Here is a 22,133-nt window from a genome sequence, read left to right on the forward strand (position 1 = left end):
CATGGCCTCGCCTTACAGCACCGAGGCGACAGACAGGTGGTTTTAGTGGGTATACCGGACTTACATGGTGAGTCCCACATAACCATCCAACGCATTTCCCCTGTATAAAAAAAATGGTCCCACGTCCCACTGCAGCAGCCTTTCCACGCCGCGCGTTTTTCCCCAAATCTAAACACTCCCTAAAATGTAAATGTAGCAAGTTTTAGCATTCTATTACCGACTTGGAGTTGACTTAATGCCAGAAGTTGGCATGTTTCCTTCCATTTTATGCCATATTTCATAAACTGTGCTAAAATTTAATTATGTGTATGGAATATGACATTGTTGTAATGATTACACGAGTTTCCGTTTGAAAATTACTTTGTTTATTTGGAAATCTTGTAATTCTGCAAATTGTTGTTAAGTTAAGTAATTCTGTTTGAAGTACTTTACAGGATATTCTGACTATACTAAGTAATCTAATTATTTTTGTTATAGGGAAGGATATAGAATAGTTTTTAACCCTAAAATCATTCCGTAAGGGGGTGGAAAAGAGCGTTAGGGGAAAAAAGGGGTTGAAGTTTGTATGGGGAATCAGTAAAAAGCAGATTGTGTAAAAGATGCTTCCAGATACGTATTTCAAAATAATTAATAGCAAATTACCTCCAACCCTTTAAATTAGGGGATGGAAGATTGTCATTAAGCAACTTACAAAAAGAAGTGAAATCCCACCAAAAACATTTTGATGTAAAATGTTTCCAAGTTATCAAATCTCATGTAGAGCCTTTGTGTGATGAATACAAATATTTGTTCCCGAGTCCTGGCTGCTTTCTATGTATATAAGTATGTATTTATCTATACAGGGTGGCTAAAAAATAAGTGCCTTCACGTTGCCAGGGAGGTTTTGGGATTATACTGAGCAACTTTCACCTCCTTGGCAACGGGAATGCACTTATTTTTTAGCCATCGTGTATAAGTATTTGTATATCGTCGCCTAGCACCCATAGTACAAGCTTTGCTTAGCTTGGGGCTAGGTTGATTTGTGTAAGATATGCCCTAATATTTATTTATTTAAATGTACCTTGCCCGCATCAAATTTTGGTCTTGCCCCGCCACTGCATATTGGTCCACGTCTTTGCATCATAAAGGAGGATGTGAAATACCAGGACCCACATCAACTGAATTTTGGTGCCAATAGATATCTTTCGAGTCCGCTGAATGCGGGTGGCGCTAGAACGGTCATTGTGGCACTCTTTGGGGGTGGTCTATGTCCAGCAGTTGCTCCTCTGGCTGATATGATGATGATGATATCTTCCTCCATATCTCTATATTTAGGCGAGTCATAGCATCCTTGGCCATCCCAATGCAGCTCTATCTCTGGTGCGCAACCGCTCCGATGTTTGACCGAGACAACGCTATGCGCGTATTATAGCGACATCCCGCTCGCACATCGGAGCGACATGCGAATCGCATCAAATATGATAGTGATAACCGAACCGACCAAGCCCTCTCGATGAGTCACCATGTTTACAACCCGTTGGTTTATCCACGTGCGTTGGCCTGTCTAGACATTAGTATTTTTTGCGATTTTAGATTTTATGTCAGTGGGATAAGATTTAAATTTAAATGCAAAACATTATCTTGTGGGGGACATCCAATGTTATTGCTATTAAACCCAGACGGCATGCTCGCGTGTTTAGTTTCATTCTGTCTCAGATGTTCTTGAATAAAGACCACGTCTGTGATATTAACTTAAACTCTTAAAGCTATAACGTATTTAAGGAAATACTTCTATCCTAAAAAACAGTACACAAAGTGGTTATATATACTTCTATAATTTATGTGCTAAGGTGTAGGTACAGATCGTGAAAAATGGATGTCATTCCAGGTCCCCCCTGGTTTTTTTGGTTTTTAGTGGCCTTGATTTCTTCGTGTGCATTCGGAGTCGTAAGTTTCTTTTTATATATATCTAAAGTCTGTATCTTTAAGTAGTTACATAAATGTAAACAATGTGTTACATTTCGGGTACTTGAAACATTTATCAGTTAACCAACCAAATATAAAACTGCCTGGATCTGTTCCTCATCGTTCTGGCTTTAACCTATTTCATTTAATCGTGTAATGTTTTCATCTACCCTCAAATGGCAAAATATACGCTATAACTAGGGCGAAGTAATAGCGTATATTACACAACTAAATTACTATTGATTAATCAAATCATTCCGATATTAACAAACTAGCACGATTATAGCATTTCGAGTTAAATTAATTGACTTGAAGAATTTTCTTGCTCAATAAAATACCTAATTGCGGTTTGTTTACATTATTTTAAATATCTAAAGATACAGACTATAATAATTTATATCACAATGTACTATTACAATACGTGTTTGTAAATATAAAACCTCATTTTACAGTTCCTCAATATAATAATTCGAGCGTGCCAGTACTGTTGCCGCGACAAGCTTAAGCCTCGTGTGAACCAGAAACCCAGTCATTACGTGGCAAGCAGAACTTCAGACACGGAGAGTGGTTTTCGCCCGGGATTTGACGCGCCCGTGCCACCGGCCATCGATGACATTATGCTTACCGATTAACTACACAGTTGGGGAGGCGGCCACGACGTCGGTTGTGACACTGGAGCTGATAGTGGCGGCCGTAGTCACACTGGAGGTGGTGCAAGTGGCGGTTGTGACACTGGAGCTGATAGTGGCGACCGTAGTCACACTGAAGGTGGTGCTAGTGGCGGTTGTGACACTGGAGCTAGGGATAGTGGCGGCGGTAGTCACACTGGCGGTGGTGCTAGTGGCGGCGGTTGTGACACTGGAGCTGGTGATAGTGGCGGCGGTTGTGACACTGGAGCTGGTGATAGTGGCGGCGTTTGTGACACTGGAGGTGGTGCTAGTGGCGGCGTTTGTGACACTGGAGGTGGTGCTAGTGGCGGTGGTTGTGATAGTGGGGGAGGCGGTGGTTGTGACAGTGGGGGAGGTGGTGGTTGTGACAGTGGGGGAGGAGGAGGAGGTGGTGTTGATTAGTTTTCTTAAGAACATATTTTGTAACTTTATTTATGATATAAATTGTAAGTATATAGGCACAACACTGTGATGTACAGTCATAGAAATAAACTGGACAGGCCAATTCGAACGTATCACTCGCCCGTGCGTCTCGCTCGAGCTTACATATGATATGTGTGAACAAGTTCAAGCAAAATGAACGCGCGAATGATAAGTAACTGACATCAGTTAGATATCGTTATAATGTCAAGTACTGTCAGTGTAAGGGGGTTCGTTTGTGTCAAATCCGGTAGTTCTTATATTTCAGACTTGTTTATGACGTTGGCTTAATGAATAATCCAAGTTTGTGACTCCGAGCACCGAACGCAACATTGTCTAAAAACGAAAAAACACGTTTTTTTTAGATTTCGGCGATTATAACCTTATAGGAATAGTTTTTGATAGTAGCTTTTCAAAACGTTTTTAAAGTAGACAAAATTTTGTACAATACGAGACTAAAATTGTTTCTGTAAATCTAATAGTTTCCGAGATAAAGCCTTTCAAAATTTATAATTTTGATGATTTAAAAATCCGAAATTTTCGTTGTTTCTTTGATTTTTGACAAAGTTGCGTTCGGCGCTCGAAGTCATAAACTTGGATTATTCATTGAGCCAAATCATGACATGTCTGCGAAATATCAGAACTACCGGATTTGACGCAAACGCAAGATGTATAAAGTTACTGTATTATAAGTAACTACAGCTCGGTTCCAAAAAATAATATAATTTGTGATAAAAACTGAAAAATATTTTTGTATTATATAATAGCTACAAATAGCTTTGTAGCTTTTATGTAAAGTAGTAACTCGACTTGGCGGGGGTACTACCGTGCCCCCAGATGTACAGTACAATCTCACCAATCCGGCACTAATATACTGACACAAGAGAGCCGGATTACTGGTACTTCGGATTACTGGAAGTTAGCAATTAGCAATAGTACAAATACAATAGTGTCACTCATGTTTCCCATTGGCTAATTTAATGTCATAGGCATGTTGCTACACTAATGACTTACTTGCCATACCAAAAAACTATACTATATTGTCCTGTCACTGTGACATGCCAATTCAATATTAGAATGATATATTGGTATCATATCAGTTTCTCGCTCTCACTCTCTCCCGGCGTCTCTTAGTTTTTCTTTAGCGGACAAGTCTGAGCGAAAAAAAAACAGCTTACTGATATGATTCTAATATCATTCTTATATCGGCTTGATGTCAGTGCACGTTCTAATTGGCCTGTAAGGAGTAAGCACGTATTTTGTTTTCAATGAACTACTTACAACATTGATAACGGGTTTGTTATTTATCAAGGTCACCGCATTTATTTATAGATGACCGTTGGGAATAACAAAACACGACGCAAAATAATCTAATACCTACTGCTTCCTTCCTTGTATATTCCATAGAACCGTAAGAGATAGATAGAGTTCGTTACAGTGGTGCAATAATAACAGGAAAATGTTCCCTGCTACGCGAAAATAGATCTTAGCCGATTGACTTAACGAGCATGTCAATAAATTCAATTGCTTATAAACTAGCCATAGGAATATCACACTTCAGTGTTTGACATAAAGCACTCTCGGCGAGTCACTGGATTTACGAAGAACGGTTTATCCACGTGCGTTGGTTTGACCTGACGTTATTAGTATTTCTGTGATTTTAGACTTTATGTCGGTGGGGTAAGATTTGAATTTAAATGCAAAATTATTGTTTATGGGGGAAATCCAATGTTATTAAGCCCAGACAGTATGCTAGTGTTTGTTTCATTCAGTCTCAGAAGTTGTTGAGTAAAGGATATGTCCGCGATACTATAACTTATAACTTAATTATGGATTTAAAGAAACTCTTCCTTTATAAAAAGCAGTACAAAGTGTTTTAACGAAATATGTTTAATTTTTGTGCAAAAGCGTGTTAAGATATCGTGAAAAATGGATGGCCCTCTGGGTCCCCCCTGGTTTTTTTGGTTATTTGTGGCATTTATTGCTTCGGTTGGATTTGGAATTGTAAGTTGTTTTAATATAAGTGTAATAATTACCTATACCCTCCTAATACTACTTATTAAGTTCGATGAAATTTAAATCATATGTGAAATTGGACCCGAGTTGTATTTATTTTGTTTCAAAACAAAATTAATTAGGTATATTTCTTAAAAGGTTCAAACTTCACTGGCAAATTTTGGACATCTTTCTTGTACAGCCGCCATCAGATATATCGGAGTGGTCAAGGTGCTCACAAATATCTGAACACGCCTCTATTGTCAAGGCGTTAGAGTGCGTGTTCAGATTTTTTGAGCACCTCGGCCGCTCCGATATATCTGATGGCGACTGTAGGTATGCCTGGGAGTTAAGAAATTAAATTTTAAACCTTTTTTTTAAGAGCCAACAGGAGTGGTCATTTCTCCATACAAACGTACTCGACTGTTTCCTCCCTGGTTTTTGAAGCTAGAGGAATGATTTTTTCAACACAGATTAATATTGTCAATATCTGTGTCGGTGTGTTTTGCTTTTTTTGATATTTTTGTTTTTTAAGGCGCTAGAGCCCTTCAAACATGGCCAAAAATGGCCTCACTGACTATGCCGCAATGAGAGGCGTGGTATTCAAAACTGGTATCAATTAGCCAAAAAATCAAAACAGTCCGACACAGACAATTTCATAATCATTTAGATTTCCAAGTTTGGTTACGATTGCTTAAGTTTTGGAGGAGGAAACAGTCGAGTACGAAACCTCGATTTTTGAGATTTTTACGCAGGATTTTTCGCCTAAGCTGCAGTTGTCCTTATCGCACTAATTTTAGGGGCGGGGTCAAGTTTCTAAATACGTACACGGACAGAAAAGTGATGGGCAATAGTCGACATTGAAAGTCGATAATCTAGTGATGTGATAAGTTATCGATAAACCATAACAAAGTCGCGATTTGCCTCTTAGTAGGCGAAGTAAGTAAAGTGAGTATGCACTTTGGCCTCAGGGGATATCGTTTAACACTATTTATTATTCCTTGGTTCATACAAAGCTGAGCTGACGCACTAGCTACGAGATTAAGTCCTGGCTACCCCCCAAAAAGGGAGGGGAAAAGTCGGCTTCTGCGGTTCAGTTTGCCTCTATTTCTACCTATCTCTTGATATGAGATCAAATTTGGTATAAATTTTGTGTAAATTAGGGACGAATAATTTATTTTAGAAATAATAGTTTCACATTTTCATACACAAATCTGAATATACGAACGAAAAATTAAAACTATATATAATTTTTGGTCACAGATTTGCTCTTTAGAAGCAAATTGTGGTGATTTGCACTAAAAATTAATTACACAATTTAGTTTATTCATTCTTTATTTAGAAAAGTATCAGTTCTAAGTACGTATTATTATATTGCTTTATATTTTACAATTTTCACTATTATTCAAAAATTTATTTTAAACAAAGTATTAATTTTATTAAAACTTTTGTGACGTGATCTCATGAAAGGGGCTCCACGAGGCGAAATACTTTTTACGCCAATTATTTCCTTTTTTTTTTAATTTACAACAAAGACGAAAGTTCGAAAAAAATGTGGTTACTTAATAATTGCCTAACTTGTTGAAAAAATTACTTTACATAATATCAATTTATAACCGTAGTATATTCCATGATATGTTTTAAATACACCATATTATTTCCTAATTTTTAAAAGAATATTTAATACTTTTAAAATAATATCTGTCTATCTGTCTGTCAATCTGCCTGTCCGTCTGTCACCAGGCTGTATCTCGTGAACCGTGATAGCTAAAAAGTTGCAATATTTACGGATGATGTATTTCTGTTGCCGCTATAACAACAAATACTAAAAACAGAATAATTTTTTTTTTAAGTGGGGCTCCCAAACAACAAACGGGATTTTTTGCCGTTTTTTGCGTATAATGGTACGGAACCGACTCGCACTTGGCCGTTTTTTGTTAATAGCTTTGAACTTTTTTTATGTGGGAATAAACGCTTCGAATACATTTTTCTAGACATCATTCTGAATCCAATGAGGTATCATACGTATTTTTAGGAGTTAGTATCTCTATTAGTGGCAGCCGTACAAGCCCAATTTCAAAGAAAAACCGCAAATCGATGTACAGGTTAGCCGTTTGGCACACGCATACTAAGAGGTCAAAACAAAATTTTTGACCCGCAGTTTCTAAAAAAAATCCCTTAGGAGGGGTATGCTGAAACATTTTTTTTGTATGAAAAAAAAAATATTTTTTTTCCAAAAACCTATCGTGTGTGGTATCATACGAAAGGGCTTTTTGAGGCGATTCTAAAATTATACCACATCATTACATTTTAGCCATTTTTTTGTAAATTAAAACAAATAGAATTTTCAAAACACACCAAGTTTGGGGTCAAGTTAAAGGGTTAAGTAGAACTGTGTCACTTTGTATTGAAAAAAAAAACTAAATAAATTTTTTATTGCTTTTTTGGGGTTACATATGAGGATATCACGTATCATTTGTACAAAAAAAAATCAGCCATATCGTATCTGGAGGAGCCCAAACTTGGAATGTTTTGAAAATTCTTTTTCTTTCAATTTAAGAAAAAACCGGCCAAGTGCGAATCGGAATCGGGCGCCGAGGGTTCCGTACATTACACAATTTAAACAATGTATTTTATGTGAAACGTGAGTGAAAGGTAAATTGCGGTTTACGATTTATAACGTATTAAAAAAAAACTACTAACTAGATCTCGTTCAAACCAGTTCTCGGTAAAAGTTGGCAAGGTAATGTACTACATCATATATTTTTTCAGTTTTATCATTCTCTTATTTTAGAAGTTAGAGGGGGGGTTACACATTTTACCACTTTGGAAGTGTCTCTCGGTCTCGCGCAAACTATTCAGTTTAGAAAAAAAATATATGAGAAACCTCAATATCATTTTTGAAGACCTATCCATAGATACCACACACGGTCGTATGGGTTTGATGAAAAAAAAAAATTTTTGGGTTTCAGTTCTAAGTATGGGGAACCCCTAAATTTTTTTTTTCCTATTTTTGAGTGAAAATCTTAATGCGGTTCACAGAATACATCTACTTACCAAGTTTCAACAGTTCTTATAGTTTCGGAAAGAAGTGGCTGTGACATACGGACGGACGACAGACAGACAGACATGACGAATCCATAAGGGTTCCGTTTTTTGCCATTTGGCTACGGAACCCTAAAAATGGCTAAAATGCAATGATGTGGTATATTTTCAGAATCGCTTCAAAAAGCCCTTTCGTATGATAGATGAGAAGTATACGATAGGTTTAAAAAAAAAGTTTTTTTTTATACAAAAAAAGGTTTCAGCACTCCCCTCCTAAGGGAATTTTTTTTAGGAACTGCGGGTCAAAATTTTTGTTTTGACTAGTATATACGTGTACCAAACGGCTAACCTGTACATCGATTTGCGGTTTTTTTATGCGAACAGCTTGCACTATTTTTTTCACCACCTTGAACCTTTTGTAGACTAGACTATTGTCCCAAAATATTGGGCGACGACCGGTCGTCTGGCCTAGGAGGTAGTGACCCTGCCTGTGAAGCCGATGGTCCTGGGTTCGATGATATGATATGATGAGCACAGATATTTGTTCCTGAGTCATGGGTGTTTTCTATTTGTATTTAAGTATTTATATATTATGTATATCGTTGTCTGAGTACCCATAACACAAGCCTCCTTGGGCTTACCGTGGGACTTAGTCAATCTGTGTAAGAATGTCCTATAATATTGATTTAATATTTATTATTATTTATTTATTTATTGGGTTTCATATTTATTCCGATCAGAATTAGGAGCTCTTCAATTTATACCTATTTTTATCAAAATCTGACACATAAATAAAAAAACGGACCATCAATAAAACTGTATAATTACATCAAAGTAAGAAATATCACATGTCACATGTTTCTTTATTATGATAATTTTATCTAACCTGAGGCTTTCTTTTTTTCTATTCAACGGAGCCGGAGAGCGGCAAATTTGTTTTTCAAGATGCTTGCTCGAAAAGATCTTATTTCATGCAGGTGTACTGAAGGGAAAAGGCCTATATTGTTCCCGCGGGAGTTATAGCTTTCTTTTTTAATTAGGTATGTCACTAATTCATACGAACCAAGTAAGTTATAAGTAAAATACTTTGTTTAAAATCAAGGTATAAGGGAGTTTTACTTTTAAAATACTCACGACTATAATTTAATATTTTTGTTTATCATATTTAAAAATATTTAATTGGATTAATTTAACAGCCGTTATCTTGTATGTTTTTATACAACAATGTTTTCTTGTATGTCCATGTTATGTTATGTTTTTTTACTATTCTGTAGCTCGAAATGTTAATTAGATTGCAGGTTGTAGAAGGATATTGAATTCAGTTACTAAAAACGCGAGCGGCGTGAGGCCGGCGAGGAGCGCAAATAACGTGCGCGTCGGTGTGCGTGCACCACACACACTGGGATAGTCCCTCGGTACGCGGTACCGCCCCCGTCAGCGCGACGACGATATTCTCTTTCAAATCTCAAAATTGAGTTTGGTCTCGGCTCCTGTTGGCTCTTAATACCACGTCGGTGGTAACCAAGCATACGGTACTACATACCTACATCATTTATCGTCATAATTATTGAATACTTACTGTTAATTGATAAACATATATCATATGATTGATTATACGTTTTACTCGAGTATTGATTTTTTTGTTTTTAGTAGTATTTTATCTATTACTATAACATCATAATTATGACATTCTCTACCAAAAAGATGTCATTGAAAGTTTTTATTTAAGTCCAGCCTGATAACCTGATAACAGCTTTAAGTCCCCTCACAACTCATTTAATGCGAAAAAAAAATTAGTGTATAACATTTCCTTGAACATTAATCATCTACAATTTATAAATTGTATATACAGATGTCAATCACAATGAAAAAATCAACGATGATCAACTCTGGTCAACGTGGAACTCGAACCCACATCCTTGGTTTGCCACGTTGACCAGAGTTGATCATCGTTGATTTTTCCATTGTGATTGACATCTGTATATACAATTTATAAATTGTAATAATGTGGTACGTCCCACAATAAAAAAGGTAAAATATATTAACATTAATCATCTACCTTTATTTTGCAATACCTAAGAATTTGTAAAATAAAACCAATCTCATTTTACAGTTCCTCATGGCAATAATTCGAGCGTGCCAAGTCTGCTGCAGCGACCAACCTAAGCCTCACGTGAACCAGACCCGTAGGGGCCGTTACGTGACCAACAGAACTTCAGACATGGAGAATGGTTGGAGCCCCGGTTTCGACGCGCCGCCATCCTACGACGACGTCATGTTCTCCGGTGAAGGTAACAGCTGGGGAGGCGGTGATAGCGGCGGTTGTGACACTGGAGGTGGCCATAGTGGCGGCGGTAGTCACACTGGAGGTGGTCATAGTGGCGGAGGTTGTGACACTGGAGGTGGTCATAGTGGCGGCGGTTATTACACTGGAGATGGTCATAGTGGCGGCGGTTGTGACACTGGAGGTGGTGATAGTGGCGGTGGTTGTGACAGTGGGGAAGGAGGTGGCGTTGATTAGTATTTGTAAGAACATTTTGTTAATTAATTTTTTAAGTATGTTTTTGTTGTAAATAAACGGTGTTATTCAAAAATGCGTTACTGGCTTGAATTAGATATGAATTGTTTGTCTTTATCTGTCATGTTGACTTATGTATTTGTAAGAAAGGGATAAAATATAATTTAACCAAATCAGGCCCGTAAAATTTTGTGAATAAGGGGGTATCACAAACTGTATAGAGATACTACGCATCTATACGCATCGGATTCTACTCCGGCAAGTCTTATCGCTAAAAAGGGATCTCTTCTAGACATAGACGACCTTTGGGTAGTAGAAAACTAAGTAAAATGGGGTGAGTAGGAGCAAAACTGACATTCAAACCTCGATAACATTTTATTTTTACATATGCAAACTAAAGGGTGTATATAATTTAGTTTATTTTAGTTTTTATTTTATTCTGGGTAGTTCCATTTGTAGAATCAAACTTCAAACTTCGATTTAACTTCGTTTTATTGTTTTTACTAATTAAATTAATGTATCTTGTTAACAATCACAAATCGTATTCCCTCCAGAAACATATCTGACAGTTCTCCATAATAAAAACTAAGAAAAGTCATAAACACAACAACCAGAGATTATAAAGCCGGGTGCACGCCACATGGTATAAGGCCACATACATGATATCCACTACAATCACTACTGTGATGCTTACAGCTCGGCCATCCTTTTTATTTTAGTGAATCCTCTCACTAAAAGTAATTAAACATTTATATCAACAACAATATATCATAACATGTCATCCACCTTAACACTAACAAAAGATAAACATACTTATCAACATTATTTTAACCTTATGGCAATGCAGTCCCTTATTAATCAATCACAGCAAGTGAAAATATGTATATCAACCTTATTGAGAAATCAATCCTCACACTTCACAGGTTTCAATCTAAAATCATACACCTAATTAGTTTTTTTTTATAAATAATCAGCACCTGGTAGCATTATCAGCCTTCTTTAGACAATCTGCCAAACTATAAACTATCATTAACAATCTTGGCCTGCTCTAGACAGTCTGCCACAAAGGCCTGCGCTAGGCAGTGTGCCAAACTATAAACTAACAAACAATCTTGGCCTGCTCTAGACAGTCTGCCACAAAGGCCTGCGCTAAGCAGTCTGCCAAACTATAAACTAACATTAACAATCTTGGCCTGCTCTAGACAGTCTGCCATAGAGGCCTGCACTAGGCAGTCTGCCAAACCACGCCAAACTATAAACTAACATTAACAATCTTGGCCTGCTCTAGACAGTCTGCCACAAAGGCCTGCGCTAGGCAGTCTGCCAAACTATAAACTAACATTAACAATTTTGGCCTGCTCTAGACAGTCTGCCACAAAGGCCTGCGCTAAGCAGTCTGCCAAACTATAAACTAACATTAACAATCTTGGCCTGCTCTAGACAGTCTGCCATAGAGGCCTGCACTAGGCAGTCTGCCAAACCACGCCAAACTATAAACTAACATTAACAATCTTGGCCTGCTCTAGACAGTCTGCCACAAAGGCCTGCGCTAGGCAGTCTGCCAAACTATAAACTAACATTACCAATTTTGGCCTGCTCTAGACAGTCTGCCACAAAGGCCTGCGCTAGGCAGTCTGCCAAACTATAATCTAACATCAATTTTGGCCTGCTCTAGACAGTCTGCCACAAAGGCCTGCGCTAGGCAGTCTGCCAAACTATAAACTAACATTAACAATTTTGGCCTGTTCTAGACAGTCTGCCACAAAGGCCTGCGCTAGGCAGTCTGCCAAACTATAAACTAACATTAACAATTTTGGCCTGCTCTAGACAGTCTGCCACAAAGGCCTGCGCTAGACAGTCTGCCAAACTATAAACTAACAAACAATCTTGGCCTGCTCTAGACAGTCTGCCACAAAGGCCTGTGCTAGGCAGTCTGCCAACTCAAATCAAACATTCATAGCCTATTTTCATAAAATTTGCCAAAACCTTGTCTGCTGTAACCTGAACTCACTTATCATCACTAGTGCGCCCGACCAATGCTTTGTAATTTAACAAGTACCTATTTTCCGTAAAATTTGCACATCATAAAATTGCTATATTTTAGGCCATTCATTTTTACAGCTCAAAATAAGTAATATTTTTTTATAACGGCAGTTCTAGATAAGTCAAAACCTATATAAAGGGCATCGCTGTAACAATTCTTTCACATCGCTACTTATTATTATGGGACATAAGTGGGAACATTTTTTTGTACACACTAACAAGTAGTCATTTATTTTTATTAAAACAATTGCAATACTATTTGTATATCATCTTTGTTTTTTTTTTAGTCCTCGAAGAAAGTCACATACTGCCTAAAAAGTTACCAAATCAAACACTTCTTCCAATTTATATGTAAATTTAAACCAATGAAATAAGTTACTCACTTAATTTTGTGCCATGAATTATATCATTGTTATTATTTTTACTAATCGCTTCATTATTTTGTTTATGGCAATTAGTGCTAATGTGTCCCAGTAAATTACAAGTTGTACATCTCATCAATTTCTTTGTGCAATTATAACTGAAATGTCCCTGTTCCTTGCAATTATAGCAAACCTTAGTTGTACTTACACTAGTTAGTGGTTTGGTTTTATCATTAGCTATTATCTGGTTGGCGCCTGGAATAGTAGACCTTTTGTTCTGAATCTGACTATCTTCTGAAGATTCATTGGATTGTTGTTTAACAGATTGAAAATACTCAAGAAGTTCTTGGGGTTCTTCACACCTTAAAGCTTTTGCCCCAAGTCTCAGGGACCGGTCCTCTATTCCATGCAACAAACAGTCAACAGCTTGTTTACCTGTGATTTCACAGCGATGCAATAAATTAATTTTCTCATAATAATACAACTCTAAAGACTCATTACATTTCACATTTTTGGACAACATTTCAGTTAATAGTTCTGCATAGTCATCGCTACTGGGAAATGAATCAATTAGTTTCTTTTTCCATTCACACCAAGAAAATGACATAGTAGGAAGAGCTTGATACCAAGTGCGAGCAACACCTGCCAACTTGGGCAAAGAATAATGTATAATTTGTTCATCTCTCCACTGATACAATTTTGCACATTCCTCAACCTTTTTCAGCCAAATATGTATTGTTTGCCCCTTTACCATAGGGTCAAATTCAGGAATCACATTACCTAAAAGTGGGAATTTGTTCCCCTCTGGCTTTTTACTAGCTAATGTCTTAACTAAGTCGGTCAATATGTTGACCATATTAATTGCTTCACCACCATCAGGACTCCTCGTCCTAACAACGCGTTTCGTGTGGTGCGGCTGATACTCTCGCGATTCATAACTCCGTTCACTTTCACTTGAGACGCACCGCCCATGACTCCAGCTCCTTTTACGTCCGCGACGAGAATGGCGCTGCCGACGTTCGCACGACCTGCTACTCCTCGCGTCATCACTTGATAACCTGCGTCGGCGAGGGCTCCGGCTTCTTACATGCCTACGATCCGAACGATGCCGCCGTCGATCACGCGAACTGCTCTGCCTTGCGTTGTCACCATCACCATCCTGTTGTTGCGGCGTATTGTCATCATTATCAGTACGTTGGCGAAGTAAACATGGCGTACGTACACCGCTAGAACGACGAGTTCTTTTCGTAGAACTTCTTTCACGATCTGAATGATTTTTCTTAATCCGGTCATTGCGTTTTCTTGTACGCGATCGCGACTTCCTTTTATTGACAGTGTCGCCTTTATCTAAGTTGTTTTTATTCATCTTTTCTCTCCAAGTTACGTCCGTCGTATTGTCGTCAGATTTATCAGATAGAATGACCTTTTCCGAGCGAAGGCAAGTGAATTTCATGAATCTCACTTCTGAGATGTAGAATCAAACTTCAAACTTCGATTTAACTTCGTTTTATTGTTTTTACTAATTAAATTAATGTATCTTGTTAACAATCACAAATCGTATTCCCTCCAGAAACATATCTGACAGTTCTCCATAATAAAAACTAAGAAAAGTCATAAACACAACAACCAGAGATTATAAAGCCGGGTGCACGCCACATGGTATAAGGCCACATACATGATATCCACTACAATCACTACTGTGATGCTTACACATTTCATAACTTTGACGATAAACAGGAAAAATCACCTCACCCCGTAGTCCCTCGTAATTGGGGTGATATGGGTTTCATACAAAGGTGATTTTGGAAGATTGTTGGATCAGTTTTTTTAAAATGATTATTACTATAGCTCCATTTTAAATTGTGCCTACATTATTTTTGTAGCAGTAGCCCTAAAAACCCATCTCACCCCCTGTTAAGGCGAAATTTGATTACTTACCTATACGCATCTATACATGCATACTGCATATCTATATGTACCTATGATGAGCCGGCCCGCCGCTGTTTTAGTTTCAATAAATAGTCATAAGCGTATAGACCTGTTTTAATTTCTTCTAACACCTTCACTCCAAAATGAACCTTATAGACTAAACATTATGGTCCATCGACCACGGATATCATTTACGGTGACCTATTTCGCGGAGTGAATTAAATGTAATTTGGAGTTAAATATGGACAAATCAGTGCAAAAAAGTGGACAACAGTACGGATTAAAAAGTGTTTAAGTGAATTAAAGTGAAAAGAACGATATAGACTGGTAATTTTCGGATTTACAAGCAAATGTTTCTACAACCGCTATTGTTCGAACTAAATTGAACTGAGTGATTTGGCATGTTTCAAAGGACAGTTAAATAGTGCATTTATACGTATATAGCGGCAAAATAAGATAGCAGTGGACATTAACTACTTATATGCAGCGCGAACTTAGACTTACCTACGGATTTATGCGCTTACCTACACGGTAAAAAAGTGAGTGCCGCGTTGGAACATTCTAGAACTTGGTGATTCGGTATTTAATTTTGTGATATTGTAGCAGTGAAATTACACAATGGAGCAGATAGAAAAACGTACTTTACTTCAGAAAGATACCTATGAAAAGATAGAAAAGGCTTATAAAAACTACAAAAAGTCGCCTAAAGAGAGGATAACTATTGGATATGTAGAAGGGAGATTGGATACTTTAGATACATATTGGAAGGAATTTAAGATAGTTCACGAGAAGTTACTTTTATCGATTTCTGTAGAAGATAGACAATTACTTCCGTACTTTGTCGATGATATGTTTGACCAGTTTGAGGAGTTGGTGTATACATACAAAGGAGAGTTGAAGACGGCGTTATTGAAGCTTAGTTCTGAAATCGAAAAGGTGGACACATCCAAACAAACTGTAAGTAACGCAAGTACATCCAATAGTGAAGTCCGTTTGCCTAGAATTTCCATACCGACTTTTAATGGGAATTATACAGAGTGGCAATCATTTCACGACCTTTTTGTGGCATTAATTCATAACAACTCGTCATTAGAAAATGTACAGAAATTACACTATTTGAAAAGTAGTTTGACGGGCGAGGCTGAAGTATTATTACGGCAGTTTTCTATGACCGGAGAAAATTATACTGAGGCATGGGCGATTCTAAAAAGAAGATATAATAACATGAGATATATCGCGAATACAGTTTTTAAGAAGTTTTTTGGGCAACGAGCGTTATCTCAAGAATCGGCCTCTGCGATTAAACAGCTGTTAGATAGTACTGTTGAATGTATGAACGCGCTGAAGAATTCACCGATCAGTGGGATGCAATCGTCACGTTTGTCGTCATATCTAAGCTAGATGTCAGCAGTCATAAACAATGGGAAGAGACAATTAGTGAAGATAGCTCCGATGACTTACCTGCATTTGAAAGACTGAAGCAGTTCTTGGAAACACGGTTTCGCACATTAGAGATGGTAGAACCTGCAATTAGAAGTTACAAACAACCACCGAGTGTCAAACCGAAGTCATTTCACACAACGGCTAGCAACGACGATCTGCAATGTACCCTCTGCAAAGAAAAGCACTACATACATAATTGTGAACAGTTTAGCAAGCTACCTATTGAAGAGAGATACAGCTGCGTTCAAGACAACAACTTGTGCTACAATTGTCTTACACCCAATCACACCGTGTTTAAATGCAAACAACGCACGACATGTCAAATCTGCAAGAGAAAACACCACTCCTTATTACATAGAGAGAAGAAGCCAGTAAGTGAAGATAAACAGGTTACAACGAAAGAGGATCCGCCTGCACACACAAACGAAGAAAAGTTTGTCACCAAGGTCACAGCGCATGTGGCAAGCGGAGAACAGCCTGGTGAGAATATATGGTTACCAACAGCACTGGTAGACGTCACATCGAGCTCAGGTCAGTCACACGTCTTCCGTGCTCTCATTGATCCAGGTTCAGAGGTGTCACTAGTAACATCAAGAGTCGTCGATTTATTAGGTTTAAAGAAAAATGAAATCAGCGGCGTCATGTTTGGTGTTGGTGAAGGTAATCGCACAGGTCTTAAGCACTTAGTAGATTTACAGATTACGTCTAGATATGATACAAATTTCTCATTTAATGTTAACAATGCATATGTATTGAGGTCTATAACGCGTTTGTTACCTGAAAGAGAAATTAGTGGTTATGTTTGGCCACAACTTAAGGATATACAACTGGCTGACCCCACCTTCAACGTACCAGGTAGGATAGATATTTTACTTAGTACGAAAATCTATGCTAAGATAATAGATAATGGTTTGATTAGGGGGCCAGGTGACGTAATCGCGCAGCACTCTCGTCTCGGGTGGATCTTGTCAGGTGATATTGAGGTCAATTCAAACAGGTCTCATAATGTCAGGAGCTTTCACATCACCAGACGGGTCAAGGAAGATAACAATCTACTAAGAAAGGTAAAGGAAGTTGAAACAGAACTTTACACAACCAAGAAAGCTTGGTCTAAAGAGGAAGAAAGTTCAAACAGGTCTCACAATGTCAGGAGCTTTCACATCACCAGACAGGTCAAGGAAGATAACAATCTACTAAGAAAGGTAAAGGAAGTTGAAACAGAACTTTACGCAACCAAGAAAGCTTGGTCTAAAGAGGAAGAAAGTTCTGAAGAAATCTACAAAAATATAAAGGTAAGAGATGAAACAGGAAGATATGAAGTACATCTTCCTCTGAAAGAAACAAAAGAAGAAACAATTAGGCTTTGGGGTGAAACAAAGCAGCAAGCAATGACTAGGTTCCAATCATTAGAAAGGAAGTTCCAGAGAAATGACAAACTGAAAGAAGAATGCACGAAAGTCATTAATGAATATTGGAATTTAGGTCACATGAAGAAAGTAGAACAAGAAGATGAAAGGGAAGCTATTCACCTAGCCCCGCAACCAGTAAGTCGTGAAGATAAGGACACCACAAAAGTGTGGATAGTAAACGACGCTTCGTCGAAGGGCTCACGTCACAAAATCTGTGTGGTAGGCGATATAGTTAAGATATATCGTCAAGAAGGAAGGACAAACAACCATACAGATTTACAGCGGATAGTGTGGCGAGATGAAGCTTCTGGCAAATTAGAGAGTTATCAGCTGTTAACAGTCACTTTTAGAACCACGACGGCACCTCGGTTAGCAGTACGAACGCTACTTCAACTCGCTGACGATGACTTTGAAAAGTATCCACGAGGCGCAGCAGTGGTTAAGGCCTCGTTCTACATGACCGACGCGATGACCGGCACTGAAGACTTGTCTGAAATGAAGTTAATACGCAATGAAGTTAACAAGTTAGTAAAGGCAGGTGATCACATGCAGGAATGGTCAAGCAAGTTGTTACAGTACATACGAGAGGTTAGTGACAGTAAAGACACAGTAAACAGTCTGGAAATAAAGCTAGATAAGGAAATAAAGATACTAGGACTTACCTGGGACAGGAACGAAGACACCTTTAAAATTACTGTGAACTTACCGGAACTCAGGAACCCTGTAACAAAAGGGTTAGTGTTATCAGATGTGACGAGTCTCTTCGATCCCTTAGCGTGGCTGGCTCCAGTCGTCATAACAGCGAAGGTCATGACACAGAAATTATGGCTTCGCAACCAAGGACGGGATGAAGAACTGCGCTCTGAATTGGTTAACAAATGGGTTACTTACCGAGATGAGCTGAAAGAGCTGCAAATGATCAGAATCCCACGGTGGATGAAAATCACAGCAAAAAGCAGAGCAAGAGAAATAGTAGAAAATGGGTTATGGTGGACTGCATCAGAGCAGCTGAAATACAAAGATACAGAGTTCACTGGAGTTGACATTTTACCAACAAGTTTAAAAATGAAGAAGACGTTCCACGTTAACCTAGGTGACACTCCTATCTGGGAAAGGTTCTCATCCTTAATAAAGTTGAAGAGAGTACAAGTTCAACGCCGAAGGTGGCGAAGATTTATAAACTGGAAAAACAAGACAAATCGAGAAGATTATTTGACAGCTCCTGTAATGGAAGAAATAGAAATGAGATGTATAAGATACTACCAATACTTGATGTATGAAGATGAAATTAAGTATCTGAAAAAGAAGGGTAAAATTAAGGCAAAGAGTTTTTTAATCGCACTGACCCCATACTTAGATGAACACGGTCTGTTGAGGGTCGGTGGCCGCCTCAACAACTCGTCCATAGCAGAAGAAGCAAATCACCCTATCATCATTCCCAGTAAGCAACATATTTCAAAACTGTTGATAAAGGAAGCTCAGCTCAGAACATTGCACGGAGACATACTGGCAAGGATGACCTACATTTGAAGAAAATATTGGATTATTTTTATTATTATTTTAAAAATAGCTGTCAGACAAGTTACACGCAGTTGCAGTAGCTGCTTAAAATTACTTTACTTACAGGCCGTACACTTGTACGTCACCATCGTGATCTTAAAACCTGAGTATAGAAGGGTGGGCGGTCAGCTTTTAAAATAAAATATACCTTAGTAAAGTATTAAAGTAAATACCTACTCGCTTATCAAGTAAAACCTAAACCTAACTGGTAAACATTGTTAATAAATAAACCACTCCGGTATTATTTCGCCAACATCAAACATGATTTAAAAAGAGACTTTATTATGTTAGCATAAGAATCATACTTGAGTGTGTTCATTAGATATATTTAAAATAGTAAGAATGTAACGAATTTCTGTTAGTACTTAAACTAAACTTATTTACTAAAGACATTGTTTGTTTAGCTAACATTGAGTTTTGTATTTAGTACCTAAACAATCCATACAGTCCATTTATATTGAAGCTAAATCACGCGAACAAACAAATAGTTATTTTGTAGGGTAAAATAATTTATAGTTGTAATTACATACGTAAAAAATGTGTTAGATGTTTTACCTACATGTTACATGCTACTATGTAAGATTACAAATTGTTATTAAGCAATCATTATTTCATCTATTTGCTTTAATTAATTGTTAAATTGCTCAGTTTACATTATTTAGAAGTGAAACGATATAACTAGGAAACATGAACTATGGAAAATTACACTTAATATGTATGAATGTAAGATTCAAAGTAGTTTGCTTATGGTTGATAACATATGTACGTATATTTCTTAAATGTAAACGAGCAGCAGCTGGGTGATGGGATTTTGTTTACTTCTTTAATATTATTAATAGTTGGTATACATTTGTGGGTACCTAGCTTGACTAGTTATGTAGCACGTAATTAGTACCAGGCTAACTTGTTTGTGAGATTATAATATTCTCTAAGGCCCGACCATAGATAGATATTGTGTTTCTAACGAATAAAATGTACCTACATATTTTAGTATAAAATAATTAGCGCAGAGTTTAAGATTGTACCTATTGTACTGAGTGAGTACCTACAGTTTCTGTTATTGTTTGGTTTCAAGTTTGTATAACGATTAACTTAACGCTTAATGTAAACTTAATCGACTTTAGATTTTTGTGCCTTATGTAACTTATGTTTTTCGGTTATAGTTTACAATGTACCTAGTTACCTAGTGTTACTTTGTGGTTTTATGTTACCGAATGTTTTTGTACTCATTCTAGAGCTTGGTTTAAAAACTGTTGTTTTTGGTGGGCGGTATGTTAAGGCGAAATTTGATTACTTACCTATACGCATCTATACATGCATACTGCATATCTATATGTACCTATGATGAGCCGGCCCGCCGCTGTTTTAGTTTCAATAAATAGTCATAAGCGTATAGACCTGTTTTAATTTCTTCTAACACCTTCACTCCAAAATGAACCTTATAGACTAAACACCCCCCTTTCAAACCTTCTCTCCCCATTCATAACCCAACTCTCCCCGCGAACCCTACTCACCCCATTTTACGGTACTTAAAGGACTAGTGCCGACATACATAATTATAGGTAACGTTACACTTTAATTATATAGTACTTATATACGTACATAATACAACTAAGTTGAAAACCGATTAGTAGTTTTCCGTTTTTAACAATAACATGAACAGACTAATTGCTTTGAATCACATTTTAATTGTTTTATTCTTAAATCTGCGCTCGTTTTGTCAGACGTATTTTCCTTCTTGTGCTAAAATCATAATTGTTTTCAAATGCTCGTAAGCTACCCAGGTAGCATTTATACGTCATTATGACGTCAGCGACGTCATTATGATGTAATAATGCTGTCATTATTACGTCATTATGATGTCGCCGACGTCACTTTGCTACCTGGGATATTAGCCATGTTAGTGATTTATATTTTTCTGGGTATTATTGCAGCTGTTGTAACTTGTAAGTATATTATCTTTTGTCAATTTTAAGGTTTTTTTTTTATACCACGTCGGTGGCAATCAAGCATACGGCCCGCCTGATGGTAAGCAGTTACCGTAGCCTATGGCGATATTTAGCGGTTTTGGTTACAACAAATCTATTTACCTAGACCGAGACTCAATGTACATTTCACAGACTAAAACTCGGGTTTGTGTAATTTTCAGAACTTCCCAGGTAGCAAAGTGACGTCAGCGACGTCATTACGACGTCATAATGACGCATAAATGCTACCTGGGTTTAGCATCATTACATAAGACACTAATAGAATGCTCATTAAACATTATCTGATTAGTAACTTACCTAATAACAATAGTATTATTAGTATTAGCACACTACGTAAAAAGAACCCCACGTGTTTGGAAATAGGCCATTTAATAAATAGCATTATTCTTGTGTTTTTGCTGACACAAAATTCAGTTGCCAAACAAAGCAATGATTAAAAGCTTATGTCAACAATTTCGTTTTAGATACAAAACTATAATTATTTCATGTTGGATCTTTTTGGAGAATTTTATAACTCCCTGAGGGAACCCATTATTGAGATTTCCGGTGATCTATAGGTTAGGTTCCCATTTGTCCCCGCCCTACGTGACGCCCGCCATACCTACATGAGGACAGATGGGAATGATTTATATGAATGCAACCATTCCCATCTTTGCCCCGCGGGGACAAATGGGAATACACCATTTTAGTTTTGGTTTCAGTTATATTTTCTTTAAAATTAGGTATGAAATTATAGGTATATTATTCTATGTGCCATCTATATTTTTTCAGTAAATGTGCACATCGATATGGCTATGTTGGGACTGGTG

The 22,133-nt window shown here is 37.5% G+C and overlaps 2 protein-coding genes across 2 annotated transcripts; both read left to right on the forward strand.

Annotated features, from left to right (window-relative positions):
* The first annotated feature begins 1,712 nt into the window (after nucleotides 1–1,712).
* Nucleotides 1,713–10,593, forward strand: LOC134750320 (uncharacterized). The gene is made up of 3 exons (XM_063685484.1): nucleotides 1,713–1,926; nucleotides 2,397–3,000; nucleotides 10,186–10,593. The coding sequence occupies exons 2-3, from the start codon at nucleotides 2,554–2,556 to the stop codon at nucleotides 10,591–10,593; spliced, it is 855 nt and encodes a 284-aa protein (XP_063541554.1). The 5' UTR covers nucleotides 1,713–1,926; nucleotides 2,397–2,553.
* LOC134750209 (uncharacterized) lies at nucleotides 4,368–20,757 on the forward strand. Its single transcript, XM_063685340.1, has 3 exons — nucleotides 4,368–5,036; nucleotides 10,186–17,364; nucleotides 17,503–20,757. The coding sequence occupies exons 2-3, from the start codon at nucleotides 16,253–16,255 to the stop codon at nucleotides 19,304–19,306; spliced, it is 2,916 nt and encodes a 971-aa protein (XP_063541410.1). The 5' UTR covers nucleotides 4,368–5,036; nucleotides 10,186–16,252; the 3' UTR covers nucleotides 19,307–20,757.
* Nucleotides 20,758–22,133: the final 1,376 nt, after the last annotated feature.

The sequence above is a fragment of the Cydia strobilella genome, chromosome 19, assembly GCF_947568885.1.
Source record: "Cydia strobilella chromosome 19, ilCydStro3.1, whole genome shotgun sequence".
Taxonomy (NCBI): domain Eukaryota; kingdom Metazoa; phylum Arthropoda; class Insecta; order Lepidoptera; family Tortricidae; genus Cydia; species Cydia strobilella.

Excerpts from the sequence above, each read along its gene's own strand:
- LOC134750320 (XM_063685484.1), top strand. The coding sequence starts at position 2,554 with ATGACATTATGCTTACCGATTAACTACACAGTTGGGGAGGCGGCCACG. Across the intron at positions 3,001-10,185 it reads CAGTGGGGGAGGAGGAGGAG|TTCCTCATGGCAATAATTCG; the intron begins GTGGTGTTGATT and ends CTCATTTTACAG.
- LOC134750209 (XM_063685340.1), top strand. The coding sequence starts at position 16,253 with ATGTATGAACGCGCTGAAGAATTCACCGATCAGTGGGATGCAATCGTC. Across the intron at positions 17,365-17,502 it reads ATTGAGGTCAATTCAAACAG|GTCTCACAATGTCAGGAGCT; the intron begins GTCTCATAATGT and ends AAGTTCAAACAG.